At 28.7% G+C, this 17,342-nt stretch overlaps 3 protein-coding genes and 1 long non-coding RNA gene across 4 annotated transcripts; 2 read left to right on the top strand and 2 right to left on the bottom strand.

The window, feature by feature from the left end:
- Window positions 1-293: 293 nt before the first annotated feature.
- On the top strand, window positions 294-6,075 carry LOC145750199 (uncharacterized). The gene is made up of 16 exons (XM_082566176.1): window positions 294-427; window positions 774-882; window positions 1,020-1,141; window positions 1,447-1,582; window positions 1,725-1,849; window positions 2,163-2,240; window positions 2,395-2,429; window positions 2,618-2,738; window positions 2,799-2,858; window positions 3,097-3,228; window positions 3,395-3,517; window positions 3,634-3,989; window positions 4,071-4,198; window positions 4,305-4,403; window positions 4,480-4,578; window positions 4,638-6,075. The coding sequence occupies exons 2-16, from the start codon at window positions 832-834 to the stop codon at window positions 4,740-4,742; spliced, it is 1,770 nt and encodes a 589-aa protein (XP_082422302.1). The 5' UTR covers window positions 294-427; window positions 774-831; the 3' UTR covers window positions 4,743-6,075.
- LOC145750207 (chondroitin sulfate N-acetylgalactosaminyltransferase 1-like) lies at window positions 4,885-8,947 on the bottom strand. The gene is made up of 12 exons (XM_082566189.1): window positions 8,583-8,947; window positions 8,457-8,509; window positions 8,252-8,335; window positions 8,100-8,177; window positions 7,963-8,039; window positions 7,669-7,853; window positions 7,352-7,562; window positions 6,968-7,155; window positions 6,549-6,665; window positions 6,072-6,245; window positions 5,764-5,916; window positions 4,885-5,622 (listed from the first exon to the last, which is right to left on the bottom strand). Exons 1-12 carry the CDS (start codon window positions 8,749-8,751, stop codon window positions 5,510-5,512), a joined length of 1,602 nt encoding a protein of 533 aa, XP_082422315.1. The 5' UTR covers window positions 8,752-8,947; the 3' UTR covers window positions 4,885-5,509.
- A 1,930-nt stretch (window positions 8,948-10,877) lies between these two features.
- On the top strand, window positions 10,878-11,730 carry LOC145763516 (uncharacterized). Its single transcript, XR_014288428.1, has 3 exons — window positions 10,878-11,013; window positions 11,095-11,284; window positions 11,417-11,730. It is a non-coding gene; the product is annotated as an uncharacterized LOC145763516 (long non-coding RNA).
- Window positions 11,731-11,826: 96 nt separating this feature from the next.
- On the bottom strand, window positions 11,827-12,750 carry LOC145741274 (uncharacterized). The gene is made up of 3 exons (XM_082558838.1): window positions 12,674-12,750; window positions 12,354-12,512; window positions 11,827-12,035 (listed from the first exon to the last, which is right to left on the bottom strand). The coding sequence occupies exons 1-3, from the start codon at window positions 12,747-12,749 to the stop codon at window positions 11,827-11,829; spliced, it is 444 nt and encodes a 147-aa protein (XP_082414964.1). The 5' UTR covers window position 12,750.
- Window positions 12,751-17,342: the final 4,592 nt, after the last annotated feature.

Raw genomic sequence — 17,342 nt, 5'->3', positions numbered from 1 at the left:
TTTTATTTCTTAAAAATTCTATAAATTATTTTTTCCACTGTACTGGTTGTTGTAAAAATTTATTGCGTAGCTGAATGTTTTTGTAGAACCATCACCAACACTGTAAAAATGTATAACAAGAACTTTTTGTATGTCTGTAGATAATTTTGAAAGATTTTTATATTTTTGTAATTTAAGAAAAAAACAGTAAATTTATATGTTCTTACTTTTTTAACTTTTTACTGGTATTTAAAAGGCTTAAAATTTCTCATATTTTTAGCAAAAAGGTACTGCTTATATTTTTTTATTGCTCGGTTAAATAAACTCATGGTACAGTTTAAATATTTAACGTAAGACTATTTTTGTAGATACTAACAGGTTACATTGATAATTATGGTGAAAATGTAATTTAAATTGTTTTCTGAAGTTCTACAAAAACTAAGTTTAGGTAAGTTAATCGTATTTTTAAATATCAGATTAAATAAGAAATTAAAGAGACGTATCAAAAATCTATCATGAATATTGTTTACTATTCTGTCAAGCTAAATTAAGATTAAATCAGGTAATAAGAGGGATTAAAATTTGCTAGAGTCGGTAAATTTTTGCCTTTCTTTATATTCTATTTGTAAATTAAATTTCTGCTTAAGGCAATTATTTATTATCAAGATTAAAATAACGCCGACGAATATTTTTAGTTTATATTTGCTGCATTCTTAACACCATGACGCATCAAATGCTATTTCTAAATCTAATCACAAAATAACATTGCTATAATAAATTTTTTTTTATTACAGAAATTTAGTAGTTTTTTGACGATCAACGCATTTTTGGTATTATTACTTTGTCTTAAAAATGAATATAACCTATACCTCCACTTTTCTTAATTATCTGAACAAATTTAGAGTAGGTTTTAATTTAGCCTATTTGAACTTTAAATGTAACCTTTAAATATATTTAGCTTGCTTACTAGATATAGTTTTTTATAATTCAAAATTAACGTATTAAAAATTAAATTAATGTCCTAAATTTAACTTTTTTAGAATACCTCAACCTATTGTGATGTAAAGTTAAAATGTGAAGAAAAAGTTTGGTCTTGTCACCGTTGTGTTTTGGCTTCAGCATGTCCTTTAATTCATACTTTACTGGATAAACAACTGTACAGGTATGTGGGTTACCATTAAATCAGATTTTTGTTTATTGTATAATCAATCATTTTTTTATAAAGGTTGTATTTTTTGCTAACCTTAAGGCTATGCATAGTTGTTGTATTAATCTTTTAAGTAACTATGTTTGCCTGTACACTAAATAAACCTCTTAAAATAAATAATTTGCTTTGCATTATAAACTTGTTTTACTGGTATTAGTGTATTAAAATATTACAATTTACTTTTTTTGCAATTTTTTAAAGTGAAAATTTTAAAAATAAGCATTGCTTATATATAAAACTGCTTTATAATTTTGTTTTAGTGAAAATATGGTTATAATATTACCACCTTGCTTTAAAGAAATACTTGATACACTTTTGGATATGTTATATACTGGTCATTTCAATATTTTATTAAACAATGTTGAACTGGTTTACAAATTCTCTGTTTATTGTGAGGTGAGGCTATATTTATTTTAATATGACAAGTTATTCTAATTTAAAAAAAAAAAATTTTTGCAAACTGAAAAGTTTTTTATTTAAATTTAAACAAAATTTTATCATATATTCGAATAATTTTTGTTGAATATATTATTTTTAGATTTCCATTCTTCAGAAAATATGTCTCAAATTTTTAAATGACGCAAAAAAATTGAATAACAAAATGATTCAAGAAATTGATAATGAGATCAAAAAGTTACCAAGTCTAAAACTATCAAATTTAAGGTGATTTATGTAAATTATAATTTTCTCCACAAATTACGGACTTGTCAGAAATATTTTATACTTTTAGAAGAGTTGGCGATAATATTTTTGTAAGTTTAAATAAGTGTTGTAGTGTCAGTTTTTTTTTTAAGTGTTTATATGTATTAATAAAACTAGCCATTTGCCTGGACTAATATTGGTAAGTGGTCATTATTAACCATTGTTAAGCATCTTTAAGTAGGATTAAAATCTGTACTTTAATCATTTAATAAATTATATTAAAAAATTTGTAAGTTATTTTTTTTTTAATTTAAAATTATTTTTTATTTTTTAGGACTATTAAATCGAGAAGAAAAAAGTTAAATAAGGATTTTGTTTATTTTAATGATGAAGATGAAAAAGAAATTGCTAAGTAAAAAAAAGGATTTAATTTACTTTGTATTCTTTTGAACAATAGTTATAATCAGTTCAACAATTATTAGGACTATTTTAAATCTAATCTATATTTTATTATTGATTATATGACTAAAGCATTCTGTAATTTGTTGCCTATTATTTTGTTATAGAGACACTGAGTTTACACCCAATATCAATGAATCAGGTAAAAGTGTCATTTAAATAAAAAGTATACTTTTGGTATGTAATGTTATTTGATATTTTAATATTACAAAACACACCCTAGTAACACTGTACATTTGTAGTCATTCAACTGTGCACAATTATGCCTTATTATTGTTGAATTTCTAAAAGAAAGTTTTTTAATTAATTTGAAATTTTTTGACCTGTAAGGAAAAGAGTTTTCGAATTTAACCCAAGTCGCCTCTGAAGCCTATGAGGATCTTAAGACAAATAAACAACCTAACAACCATTTGTTGTGTACAAGTTCTAATACGGACAGTTCACTTTCCAAGTTAGTAATTTTGTAATACCTTTCAAAATACTGAAGTTAAGTTTTTTTCTTTTATTTAAGAAATGGAGTTCTTGTAAAAGATGATGGCGAGAAATTATTAAGAAAAATAAAGAAAAACGGGTAAAAAGTTTTATTTTTCAGTTTTGAATTATCGTTAAAACAAATTTTTATTTAATGTATTTTTTACCTACCACTATATTTTAATTTTTCTCTTCATTCGAGCTTTGTCATTTAACTAAATTACACACAAGATGATTGTTGATACTTGATGCCACAATCTCTTATTAAGAAACTTGATATTACCTTCCTTATTAGTTTTGATTTAATTAAAAACATGTAATTGTATTCCATATTTTAGTAAACACCAATGCCCGCGATGTAATAAACTATTTCCACGGAAAGCTACAATGGAACTGCATATTAAGAGGAGCCACACCAAAGTTAAAACTTTTAAGTGCCCTGATTGCAGTAAAGCTTTCTATCTTAACAGGTAAACATTATCTAAAAAAGGTCAATATAAAAAAATATCGCACGGCTTGCTATAGCAGCTTAAGCTGTTATTCAGCATTTTCAATATTGGATGTCATTTTAAATAAAAGTACCTTAACTTAACTTAACCACATACAAAACTAAAATGATTTTTTATGTTTTTGCAGAGAATTGCAGGCTCATGTTAGAATACACACAGATGGTCATGCTTTTAAATGTGAAGAGTGTGATAAAACTTTTACCACGAATGAAGGTTTTAAACGTCATTCCCTTCATGTCCATGAGCCAAGGTTAGTTCTTTTAAATTTTATTTTCTATATATATTTAAACATTTTTTTGTTAACAAAATCTTGCAAAAATAAAAACACAAATTAAATTTCTAATTTATTTTATAAATTTAATTAAGTATTCACCAGTGTATCAACGAAGGTTGTGATTTTACATGCTCTGCGCCTGTTCAGCTTGACCGACACAGACTAAAATGCAGCCACGGCACACAGGAGCCACAAATAAAACAGCACAAGTGCCACATATGCCATGCCACATTTCGCTGGCCACATGTGATGAGGCGGCATGTGAGTTCAGTTCATATGCGGCAGAAACCATACAAATGTGACACGTGCAACATGGCGTTTAATAGAAAAGAACAACTGAGAGAACACACAGCCTCACACACACACGAGAAAAGTTACAAATGTAAAATTTGTGGAAAGAGTTTCAGGCAACAATCAGGGCTTTGTGTACACAAGAAAGTACACCAAAGTAAGTGAAAGACTTTATACAAAATTGTTTAATCAATTAATTAGTGTTGAAACTATATTGTTATTAGTTTCTGTTTAATAGATATAGACAAAATAGTTTGTGAAATTTGTGGACACAATTGTCGATCAGTTTCAGCCTTGAAAGTTCATCTGGAAGTTCATTTAACTGAGCGTCCTTTTACTTGTGACGAGTGTAATAAAACTTTTAAGGTATTTACAATACTTTAATTTACACTAATTAGATAGTGATTCACTTTTATATGCTATTACCTTCAAATTATTTAATAATTTCGACTACTTTAAACTTTTTTTATAGTCTAATCGTCAACTTAAAAGTCATATAAAAAGTCAGCACCAAAAATCTAATTCAAGTGACAAGACACAACAAAAGTCACTACCAACAAAAGCTAATGAGGTAAGGTAATAATATAAAAGTTGAATTTAGAATATTTGAATTGTAAACATTTACTTATACTGTATTTATTTGGAAGCAAATATCTCAACCATGTAGCAGTGAACCACTTTTACAACCTCTTCAATTGGTTGTGGCAACCCCTGATAATTTCTTCACACAATTTCAACCAAACAATGTAAGTAATTGTTAATTTACCCAAAATGCCTTTTAAAAATATCACTAATTTTATTTTAGATACCACTTCTTCAATGTTTAAACCCAGATGATGGAAATATATCTGCTTATTTTAACAATGTTCAACCTCAATTTACACAAGTTAATGAAAATACTAATACTTGAAACCATTTAACTAAATTTGACATTGCAATAAAATATTTTAATACATTATTAAAGATATACTTAAATAAAAGGGCAACCTACAAAGCAAACAAAACCTTCTTTAGCTAATAACAAAAGCTACCTTTGTATATTACCGCATTTTCTGTTTACCATATGCTAGGAAAGCAGGAAAGTTTATTGACACAATATATTTGACAATACATCCCACATTGCTTTAAAAAGAAAAAATGTAAACAAAATTATCCACAGATACTGCTATTTAAACGAATTACTGCTGTTTAGTAAAAAAGGAAAGCTGTATTATTAGTTAAAAACTATATCAAAAATCTGCTATAATAACAAAAACATTAATTCCCGTTAGATTGCAACAAGTACTACATAAAAAAAAAATAATTAACAAATAACACTTTTTAATTATATTTAAATTTTAAAATATTCCACAGTGGGTATTATATTATTAGTTGTACATTTCCTGATATATTAATATTGGTCACAGGATTTGTTTAAAAAATGATGAAATGTTAAAATAATTTTTTGTAAAAAGTTTTACAGCTTCGAAACATAATTAAAACATTTAATATTTAAAAAACTACAAAAAAGAATTATTGCAAGAAAAAGTAAAGCAAGAATAAGCGAATGTAATATTTGTAGGTATAAATAATTGGAAATGTGCCACAACAAAGGTTTAAACTACACCTTTAGACTACTATTAAATTTTCTTCCTTTCTCTTGTTTAAATATTTCAATATTTATCATGACTTCTGACGTCATCTTCCTTCGATTGTTTTGAGCTGTTGTTTAAGTTCGAAATAAAGTAAACCAAGATCCTTGTGTGACGCTTCTGTTAGACCACGAGAACGTAAACATGATTCATATTGATCTAAAAAAAGTTAAACAAAAAAACTTCCACTTTAATGCTGTACCTCATTTTTTGTTTTAATAACACGATGTCATGTGGAAAATCAAAAAATGATTTTTTTAATTTGGTTAATATTTAATTAAATCAAATAAAAGGTAACACCTTTAGTCCACTTTTCATCACAAAATTTGGAATGCCATTGATGAAAAAGTGAGTTTACTGGGGATCGAACCACAAGCGTCTTGCTTTGAACATGTTTTTGGTATAGTAACTTATCCTCTGTACCCCATCCAGTTATACTTAGGTCAAATCCACCTTAAAAATTAATAAGAAAATATGTAAGTTAAACATTTCATTGGTAAAATTCCTTAACTTTAAATTTATGCACCAATAACAAATCGGGGTTAGAGACGTTTACATTTTTGTATTATTACAAAAGTTCTCTGAAAGAAGTAATCTTAATAACCAACCTATGGATTTGAAATCGGAATAATATTGGCAAGTCATTCCAAATCCAAAGTCTCTCCACATGCCACTGTTGTGTTTTATTACTTGTCGGTCTCTAAAACTAGGTATGGAGGAGTCTCTGTACACAATAACTGGGTTGTATAAGCTAAAGACGATTGGATAAAAAACTGATGTACCTATTTACACATAAAAAATAAAATTAGGGGCATTAACAAGAAATAAAATTACAGGTTGAATGAAACATTTTAAAATTATTTTCTTTTTTTCCTTCTTTACACACATTTATTATTATTTTACTCTTATATTAATATATTGCATAGATGATTAATGTGGCAGCCAGCAATATTTTATTACTAAATAAACAATGTCAAGTACTTCCTGCCCATGGTAAACACAAACAGTGTTTTTTTTTATATTTCATTGTAAAGTATACCTTGTTGAATGCAATTAATAAATATATATTAACTGAAAAAGCTTGCCTTTTTGGGAATGAGATCTACATTGATCTAAAAAAAATGAGGTAAAGGCGATATCCACATCACAGAAAAACAACAGCGGGTCACTTTTCTTTAATGATTCTGCTCCCCTTTGTAAAGCTATAATAGAAAGCGATTAAGTTAGTAAGAATAATGTGGGTTTAATAATTTCCTTATAATAGAAAGCTTAGCATGAGAATTGTAACACCTACATTCAAATAAGAAAAATACACCACACTTTCCTTTTTATAACAACAACAAAATTCAAAATAAAGTTAAAAATTGTTTTTATTTAGGTTATAGTTAAAATATAGTAAAATAAATTATAGCTTAATATTTGTTGTTAAAACAATAAATTTTATTTGACCAATAACACAAAAAACATCCAAATTGGACCATATTCTTTTAAATTATTAAGTTACCTCGTCCCCTAGAGAAATCCTCCCCAACAACATTGATAAGGTTATATTTTGCAGATGGATATTCTGTTTTTAAAGTGTTTAAAATTGACTCTATCTCCTTATATGCTTCATTTCCATAATATACTACTGTTAGGTGAACATCGCCATCTGGTATTATGGCAAAATCTTTGTAATATTCCAAAAAAATTCTGAAATAACAATGTTTAAGATTAGCTTTTGCAAAATAGATAAAAATTTGTTAATTTTTCTATAGCAAATTAAAATAAATAAGTCAAATCTTTGTAATATTCCAAAAAAATTCTGAAATAACAATGTTTAAGATTAGCTTTTGCAAAATAGATAAAAATTTGTTAATTTTTCTATAGCAAATTCAATAAAATATACCTGAATGTATCTGATCTGCCTTGCAGAGGCACTATAAAATGAATTATTTCTTTGCTGTTGACGAGACTTGAACCGACGACCCTAGGTTGAGCATAGGGTCTAAATATCATTACTTGAAATAACTTCGGGTTTGGGGGAATATTTTGACTTGATGAGGGCTGATAAGTTAATATGTATTGTGTACCTCGGTCCCTTTCTGTACGATATAACCCTAAAAAAAGATTTCTTGAGTTTAAAAAAAACGTTAAATACATATTTACACAAATATATAAGATATTTTGAGTACCCTGTGCTAATATTTAAGTTTTTGTATTTACCATGTAAAAAATCTTGGGGGGTGAATCTGTAAGTTGGGGTAACTTCGAGCCTGCTTGACCCCGCATTAAGGTCATGAACTCCTTCCTCTATGACCTCATTTAGTTCTCGAGTTAAATCTGGTTGTAGATTTATCAAATCTTCTGGTCTTCTTCTTAAACCAACATCTAACTGGTAAACATCATTCCTGTAAATAATTTTTAAAACTGTAAGACCAAAATTGAAAATTTAAAGTACCCATGTTTCCTTACCAATATATATATATATTAAAATAAATAAGTCAATTTTTATCATACCTGTCGAACATTGTGAAGTGGTTGACAAAATATTCATTTCTTTCTGAGTTACCATGTAATATTGATGCTTTGTTAATCTGCCCAAAATAGGTAAATTGTTATGTTAACATGTACAAAAAACTAAAATAACTTAATACCTGTTTGTTTAAAAATTCATTTGTTTCTGGTCCTGAAAATTTTTCAAGAAGTTTTAATTCATCCACATTTAATGTGCTCTAAAACATTAAAAAAATCAGTTTAATACATTTTGTTACCTTTTTTGTAAAATACAGAAAAACTAATTATATACCTTTTTTGCAGTTAAAAGTTTTGCCTGTTTTTGAGATAGAATTTCTTTAAGTTGTTTAATTTGATCTTCCAGAAGAGTAATCGACTAAAAGTAATTAAAAAAATTTTTCGGTAACAATATATATGTATCTGAATTATAAAGGTAGCTAAATTATAAGGTATCTGAAGGGTACAAAAGAAAAAAATACTAAAATAGTTGAATTTACATTTCCATCATTATTCTGTATTGATTGTAATCTTCTTGACTCTTTAAAATCACCTATATAAAAAGTTGAAAAGAACATAAGTTGATGCTATGTTATTTTACTATTCAACAAGCAAATAAAACTTACCACCAAAATCTAATTGGTGTAGATTATGCGAGTGTAAAATACTATACTTTACATCCGGAAACATACTTTGTACTGCCATGTAACATGCTACAAAAAATGCAACCACCCAAATGCATTGTAGTAATCGTTTTTTAGGCAAAAACCCAACTTCAAAAATGCGACAACGCATGGGTAAGTTATATGTCGTTTTACTAAAAGTTTACTGCATAGTAAACTTTATTTTTTTCTGTCTGATAAAAGTTAACAATTGTAACATTTAAACAGTTATTTTAATAGCAAAACTTATAATACTTTAGGTATGAACAGATAAAGCTGCCAAGTATCAAATCTAAACTAATATGTGTATAAAACCATACAAACGTGTTGAGACGTGGAAATAATGTTTTGTTTACATTATCTCAGTGCTGCCACCGTACCAAAAATTTTTTTTTTTTCAAATAACATTTTGTAACGCGGTTTTAAAGTACGATAAAAAGCTGATATTGTTTTTAACGTATAGGTATAATTTTTGTGCGTTAATAAAACAAGCTCTAAAAACACTTTTTTTTACGAAACGGTGACTGTTACCTTTCGGTTACCGCTTTTATAACCGCAATTTTACACGTGCTTTAAAATAAGAACCAGTTTTACAACTGAGTAAGTTTTATAAAGGATATTTAACAAGATAAAGTTAGTGTTTAAGCTGATAAAGTGCTAGTCTAGTAATAACAAGCTCGACAATAAACTTTGGTAGGTTAAAATACGTAATTTATCAGCAATATTCTTTCTTTTTTAACAGACAATACATTTTAGTTTTTGTTCATGTGTATTTTTCTAAAAGTAAAACTAAAAACGCCAAGCTTCTACAAAATCTTTATTACAACAAATATAAACCTTTTTATCTATATACAATAAAAAAACACAAAAAAAAATTTGCATGCATAATTTGGATTAAAACAATAGGTTAATTAGAAAAGTCGAAGGAATCTTGTTTTTTGTTGATAACACTTGAAACCCACTCTTGCTTCTAAATTTTCCTCCCAACAACATTTAAATCGACTACACTGTTCGCTGCATAAAAAAGAAAAAAAATTATTAGCAACGTTTTTTTAATAATTTGTTAAAATTTTTTGGCAGGATAATTACAAAATTAGTTTTAAGTGAATGTATCTTACATGGTAACATCAGATGCTCCACATTGTCTGACACTTGTTCTTGGATTACATATTTTAAGAAACCTAACAATTGAACCAAACACTTGATAAGTTATTGGAAGCTTTGTTTTTTTCGGCTCCTTTAAATTTTCAAAAAAAGAATGTGTTGGTTTTTTCACTGGTGGCATACTGGGGGTAACTGGTGCAGGTTTTACTAAAAAAAATTTTTGGTAAGTTATTATCAAACTATTTAAAAAACATTTTTGCTAAGATAGATTATTTTTAAAAAAATTTGCAATATTTTGTTTAGTTAAAATAACTGAATTTCTAATAGGCATTATAATATGGGTTTAAAACAATAGTTATACCTGTAATAATTTATTTTATAAAAAATATATTTAGTTTATCTTATAAAAAATAAAAATTTGCTATTTTATATTTACCTGTACCCGGGGCATAACATTTGGGGGTCGATGTTGGGTCAAAGCAACAGTTAAGAGAGTAACAAACGTCTGGTGAATTATCAGAATATTTACATGGCATTCTGTATTGGTAATCTATTTCGCATTGTGATGTAATTGGTGGATGAAATGGCTGATATGTAGGCTTTAATGTTGGTATAACTGGCTTGTATGTGGGCATATATGTTGGCTTAGTTGGCTGATATATTGGCATAGTCGGAACTTGACCTAAAATTTAATACACAATTAACAAAAATCTGTAAAGAATTGGTTAAAAATTATTTCATTTATATCACACACTTGCACCAAAAAATGTTTTTACCTTGTTTAAGATAGCATACTGGGGTTGATAAATAATCAAAGCAACAGTCTGGTGCATTATAGCAAGAATCACTTGTTTCATCCGAATATGGACACTGTACTTTGTTCACTTGAACAACATTGCATTGCTCTTCCTGGTATACTAGAAAATCAGTGCTTGGCTCTGGTTCATCAGCAGCTATTATACGGCTGTCTGCATGTATCTCAGGCAAGATGGCTGTTGAGTAAAAATAACAATAGGGTAATTTTTTAAAATTATTTAAAAAATAATCGTAAGTATATATCTGTTTTTTTAACTCACTGTTTTTCCTCCAATAACATTTGTTAGATCCATATTCATCTTTTTTCATGCAACATCCAAATCGTTCACATCTCACAGCATCGGTGCCATCATATTGAAGGCAAGTTTTACTTGATATATTATCAATATTACATTGAGAAGTGTAGGATCCTAATGGATACGGTCTTGTCTCTGGTGGAGGGATTGTATTATCTACAATGTTAAATTTTTTTTAGGTAATAATATAATTTTTAAATTTAGTTAAGTCCTATTGTGTAAGGGTAACATACAAATCCAAATTAAAATTAATCGAACAGATTTTCTGTGAACTTTTCATGCAAACCTGGGGATAACTCGTAACATCTCATTGTTGAATATTTACTGTCATCGTAACAACACCCTAAAACTTGTTCGCAAAAGTATGCATCCATTTCACCAACAGACTCAGGGAGAGTACATTCGACCTTGATTGATCTTTCAGAATGTCTACACTTCTCATTTGGTCTGGTTGGTATAACTTGTGGCATTAGACCTGGTGTTTAAAAATATTGGTCATTAAATTTAAGTGTTGGAAACGTTTTAAAATTCTTGCTGGGTGCTAGTTATTTTAAGTGCTGCCAAGGTTGTAATCTTTACCAGGTGGTTTGCCTAGAAAAGGCATTTACTTACTTGAACGTTTATAACAAATGTAAACTGATGATGGATCAAAACAGCATCCTTTTTGCGAGTAGCAGAATTCACTAGTACCATCGCCCAGATCACATGCTGTTTGTTCTTCATCAAGTATATCACACTGTTCATTAATGTAAGGAGGAATGGGTGGTACTTTTGGTGGATAGGTAGGATCAACTGGAGGTGGGGTAATTACACCTGGTTTAACTTAACAAAAAGGAAAAATGATAAATCATGATTGAATATAATATCAAAAAATTAATTTCCAGATAAAAATCATTGACCATATTTTTACGATAAATTGATTACATGTAATTTAAAAAGCGTTTATTGTTAGAAATTGAACGTTAATATATTCAATTAATTGTTATTTGGTGTTATAACTCACTGTTTTGGTAGTTGTTAGGCACGTAACACCGCAACGTTGGGCTATTGACGTATTGGTTGTCATCCCAGCAGCAGTTAAATGCTTCACAGTTTTCTTTCGTTTCCCTCAAGTCAACCAAACACGGATATTTCTCTGCTGTCGGAATGCACAAGTCGTTTGACAATGGTTGAATGGGCGGCGGCGGTGGATTTTTACAAGCTAAAAAAAAAATACTTAAACTAACGTTAAATAAGCTTGTTAATCCTGTATTTCGGTCATTGCATTTGTTTCAGACAACGGGTTTAAGTTGCCCCAACGCCTAACTAATCGCCCAGAGCTCGTCATTTACAAAAAACGTGAAGTAATCACACCTTTACCACAAAATATAGAACCTATAGGGCTAACTGTAAGCCAAGGTTATATGGAAAACAACAAAATAACGCTGAATATAAACCTTTAACACCGTTAGGACAATTTTAAGAAATCCTCGGAATAACTGTTAATTTCAAATTGAAACTTCTTTAGAACTTTTCATACCTATTTTTTGAAAACAGTTTGGAACTCCTGGCTTAAAATTTTCTCGATAGCAACAGTTGGAATCTGATAAACATGACGTCACTTTTCTGTCTGGATCCGCGAGATTACAAGCAACTCTGTATTCTGGATCAGCTTGACATTCACATTGATTTAATGGAACTACAAACACAGATAATTTTTTTTTAAATTAAATATAGTTGACGGTATTTTAACTATCATGGAAAATGCATATTTCTATACAATGACATATAAAATTAGAAAAAGCTATACAAAAATTGTTTAGGTTAATTTTTTACTAGAATAAACAAGTTTAAACTTACTAGAGTATTCGCAATGAACCAAAGAAATGATTGCAAGTAGCAACACTATACATTTTATTCCTCCCATTACTATCATGCTAGCGTAGAACCTCGATTTAAATTTTAGTTGATTCTGGTAAATTTAATAAAAAAAGATTTTAAAAACGCTAGCGCAGTTAATTTTAAAGAATATGCCGGCTATAATATTTTATCCTTACACTTTATAGTAACAAGCGTTGTTACGTTATTCTAGCCTGCGAATAATGTTTCAAGCCTGTGTTTGTTGCTTTATATATTAGCTTTTTTCTGAAAAGTGATGTCCTTTTTTATACCACGACATAAATTTACAAACTTTTACGAAAATTCGCGGAATGTGATTTGTCATCTACCAAGAAACTTGAAATTACAACGTCGTATTAATGCCTAATAAGAATTCTACAACGTGTATTGCAAAACAATTGTGGCCGAGGGCGGTAATTACGACTTTAGAATGAGCTCGTTTGTCAAAAATTACCGTCAAAGTTTACGTTGATTTGTCACAGGGGATACCGTAGCATTTAAAACTGTAAAATCCTGCAAAACATGAACATTATTTTGCAGTAAACTTAGACTCTAGTAATAGATCGTTGCAGTAAATATGGGTAATTTAAGGCCGGCAATTAAGTTATTTACAACTCCTAGAACGACCTTAATGCCCATAAACGAATAGAACACCTGCGAACGGAGTTACGTATTTATTGCAGCCATTAATTAAATTTAGATATATTTTTTTTGTTTAAAAGTTCAATTCATTTTTGTAACTTTTTATTATTTAAATGCTGAATAGTTTTTCGAATTAAATAGTTTTGAAGATTTAACGATTTACTAATCACTAAACTCAAGGTATTTGAAATGTGTTAAAACAAAAATAATGAACACATTTCCAGTTAAGAAATGTCTAACACTACATTAAAAAAAATCTCTTAACATAGTTTTCACACTAACAAAGAAACTTACTTAAATTTATTTCTGGTATTTACATTTTAATGAAAAAATGTTATGATTTCTTTAGTTTAGTGAAAGCAAATGGCCTAAACGAGATGACTTTTTTTTTGGATGTTTTTCAATAAATTTCGAAAACAATTTTTTTTTTAATTTAATAAATGTCACTAATACGTTTTTACCAAATCATATTAAATATAAAAACTGTTAAGTTGATTAAGATAAGTATAGTCATTTTTTGATAGATAATTTTCGTTAAGTTTTTAAAACTATTTTGTTATAAATGTTGGTAATCTAACCCATTTAATTTTATTATTTGGAAATTTTTCTATAATACTAGTCTTTAAAATATTTTAAAATTTTTATTTGCAAAAAAATCAGCAAAAACAAATACTTTGTTCACAACAAAAGTAATTACAATCTATTAAACAATAAAAGTACTTTATCAAATTCAGAAACAAATTTTTATTAGGCACATTTCCTTATTAGGCTATACCGCAACAGACAATAGATTTGATTCAAATGTTAGTATTATCTTATTATTAAAAACAAAACATGCGTTATTAACAATAAAGTATTTAGGTTTTACACAACAAAAATAAATATTTTTTTAAATAAATCTCGCAGTTATCATGCATGTTCCCATCTTCTTGAACTTTAATTAATCAAAACTCCCTCAAAACTTTTAATCTTGTTCATTCAGGGAATAATTGAAGTTCTTAACCTCAAGTTTGCCAACACTTGCTTGACATCGTAAATAGTTCCCAAGTAATTTTGACAGTTTGATGTCGGATTCAAATTGTGGCATGCAAACTGCTTACAAACTAAACAACAAATACTTGGTTACTTTGCGGAAGATAATTAATTGTATTTACTTTGTAAGGTACTCGAAATACCAAAATAGGAAACTAAAATAAACAATCGGCCTGTCTCGGTTGGGTTTTAGATTGCTTATTTAAAACAATTTACACGTCCACCTTATAATTAATTATAATAATAAAACAAACATACTATAATTTACGGCAGACGTATGGCGTGCCAAATTAAAAATGCGTGTGCCACGCCTGTAAGTAATATGCTAATAATTAAAGATATTACAAGTTTAAACTTACATAGAATGTTGTTAGCTACTCGCGCGGGTGTTAACAGGTTGTGATTGGCTGCGCTAACAGTGTACAATCTCGCTGTTCCAATCATAGTTCGTATGGTTTGTAAGAACATTCGATACATTTCTAGAACAAAAATATTCAAGGTTAGCACTGTAAAAAAAATTTATGGTATAACTAAATTATCTGACAACTTCCAGTTAATTTTATTAACAGCCTTCTTTTTAGTTCTTTTTATACATGATTAAATATATGTTACGTAAATTACTTACTCATATCTCTTGTGCTAATGTAAGTGACATCGGGGATAAACATAACAATAGCATCAGGAATGTTTTGTCGGTTACCAGCGGCCATATTAAGTGTGGCACAATGTAACCCAGTAAATAAACTAGAGACACCACATTTGTAATCCAGTGCCGAAAAAAGCTGTAAACAATAGGCATCAGTTAATTTAAACTTAACGTTTTTTTTGCATATATATTTATAAATATTCTTAAAAAGCTAGTTTTACAGCTTTAACCGCCCAGAATTTTTTCGAGTTGAATTTAACTTACACTTCCTAACTTGTAAGGTGTAATAAAGTTGATCGGGTTGTAATTACTTTGTACACCCATGCATACGCCCGACATTTGTTGAATGGCAACTCTTGTGGAATCGTCACCAATACTTCGCCAATCTTCTAATATCCTATTTAAAATAAACAAAATAGATTTAAATCAACAAAGTTTAAAAGCAACAATGAAAACTTCAGATTATTCGCGTAATGATTTGGACAAATTTGTTATTAGTTTCTTTTATTCATCTTTTTAAAATATTAAATATACATTGACCGTATTTATACTTACGTGCTAACAAGTAATGATTGTTGAAAAAAGTTGGGAATCAGAGTTCTGTTAGTCGAATATAGGGATATAGGAGGCAGTAAACCTAATTCAACTTGGACGTTTTGGCATTGGTCCAATATATTGGACGAATCCATGACAAACATTAGATCTAAATTCTTGTCTTGGTCTAAAATTATAAAAAATAAATATTTTAGAGTCTGCTGGAACTGTTACATTTTTTTTAACAGCTGTTTTTAAAAAAGCAGATATGTCATGTTATGAAGGCTAAAATATATTCCTTTTTTATGTTTTAAGCAACTTACAGCATGATTGTGTATTGCATGAGACGGTTGCTCTAAAACATCGATTATCCAACACAGCTCTTGGTTCAGTCCTACAAGTTCTTACATCAACTCTGGTACCTCCTCCACATTCTGCATTACATTTTCCGTTGCTCCATGATGAAAATCTTGTGCATAAATTTGTGTTGCAAGGTTTGGTCTGTTTTATTGGAAAAAATTTTAATTGTAAACATAAATTTAGTACCAAATGCATTTACTACTCTTTTTCACCAAGACAAATTGCTTTCTATTACATACCACAATCATTTATCTAACATGCTGTCATATTAATCTATCTAAATTCTTTTAGTTATCATTTATATAACCTGATAAGTAAATCAATTTAAATGTTTAATGTTTTAATTTTTACCTGGATCGACTTCTCTTCTCCTCCATCGCATTCTTTAGGATCTTGGATTCTTCCTTCCTTGGAATCTCTACACAATCTTTTTCGTTGTGCGTTACCAGCCATACAAGTAGGTTCTGCACTTTCACAACTGCTCCATTTGCCCCATTCCTCCCACGTTTTCTTACAACTGTAACAAACTTGAGTCTGAGTATCCGCTCCTGCACACCTGAAAGTTTAAAAAGTTGTTTAATGGCTATCTTATTTAAAAGTATTGTATTGTTATACCAATGCTTTTTTTGGTAATAGTTTATAATAAATCAAACTAAACGTTTAATTTGATGCTGGTAAAAAGGTATCTTACCCATTATATCCAATACTGTCACTGTTACATGTTCTTGTTCTACTTTGCACTCCAGGAACACAACTTAATGAAGTGCACGTAGTCCAAGTTGACCAATCTGACCATGAACCACCGTCTTGTTCTAATAAAATGTCGATTGTTAATCATAAAGCAAGAAGAAAAGTAAGATTTTATAAAAGAAGAAAAGTAAGTTTTTATTTTTTTATTATGATTACCACCAGTTATGACAGTTATGAAAGTTTTTTTAAGTATGAAAGGTTAAGCTATTTACTTGGAGCTTTAATAAAGTGCAATTCCGATTTGTAACATTTCATTCCGTTTGTCATTTCAGCGTCCCAACAACATTGGAATCTTTTGCATTGTTCTCTGAAATTTTAAAATCATATTAAACACTTTTTTTTAATATTTATGTTTTTATCCAAAACAAGCAACTGTATTGTAATATGTTTTTATTATTTTCTTTCGTAGATACCTGGGTGAATATCAACTTTTGTTCTTAATAAAATATGTTAAAAACCTACTTGTTGACGTAGTAGCCTCCACACCGTCCAACCGGCCTTGCTTTAGGAGGGTAACATTTCTTAATTAATCTGTATGGCCCGTATTTTTGAAAATTCGACCACCCAGCTTGTACTAACGAAGATTCGAACATAGACTGTTGAGGGTGGTAGGGGTATGGGTAAACTGAGTTTCCTATAAAATTAATTGAACAACTTAAAAAAATT

Source organism: Corella eumyota, chromosome 1, assembly GCF_963082875.1.
Source record: "Corella eumyota chromosome 1, kaCorEumy4.1, whole genome shotgun sequence".
Lineage (NCBI taxonomy): Eukaryota > Metazoa > Chordata > Ascidiacea > Phlebobranchia > Corellidae > Corella > Corella eumyota.
The sequence above is the reverse complement of the archived record's forward strand: the minus strand, read 5'-3'. Positions and strand labels throughout refer to the sequence as shown.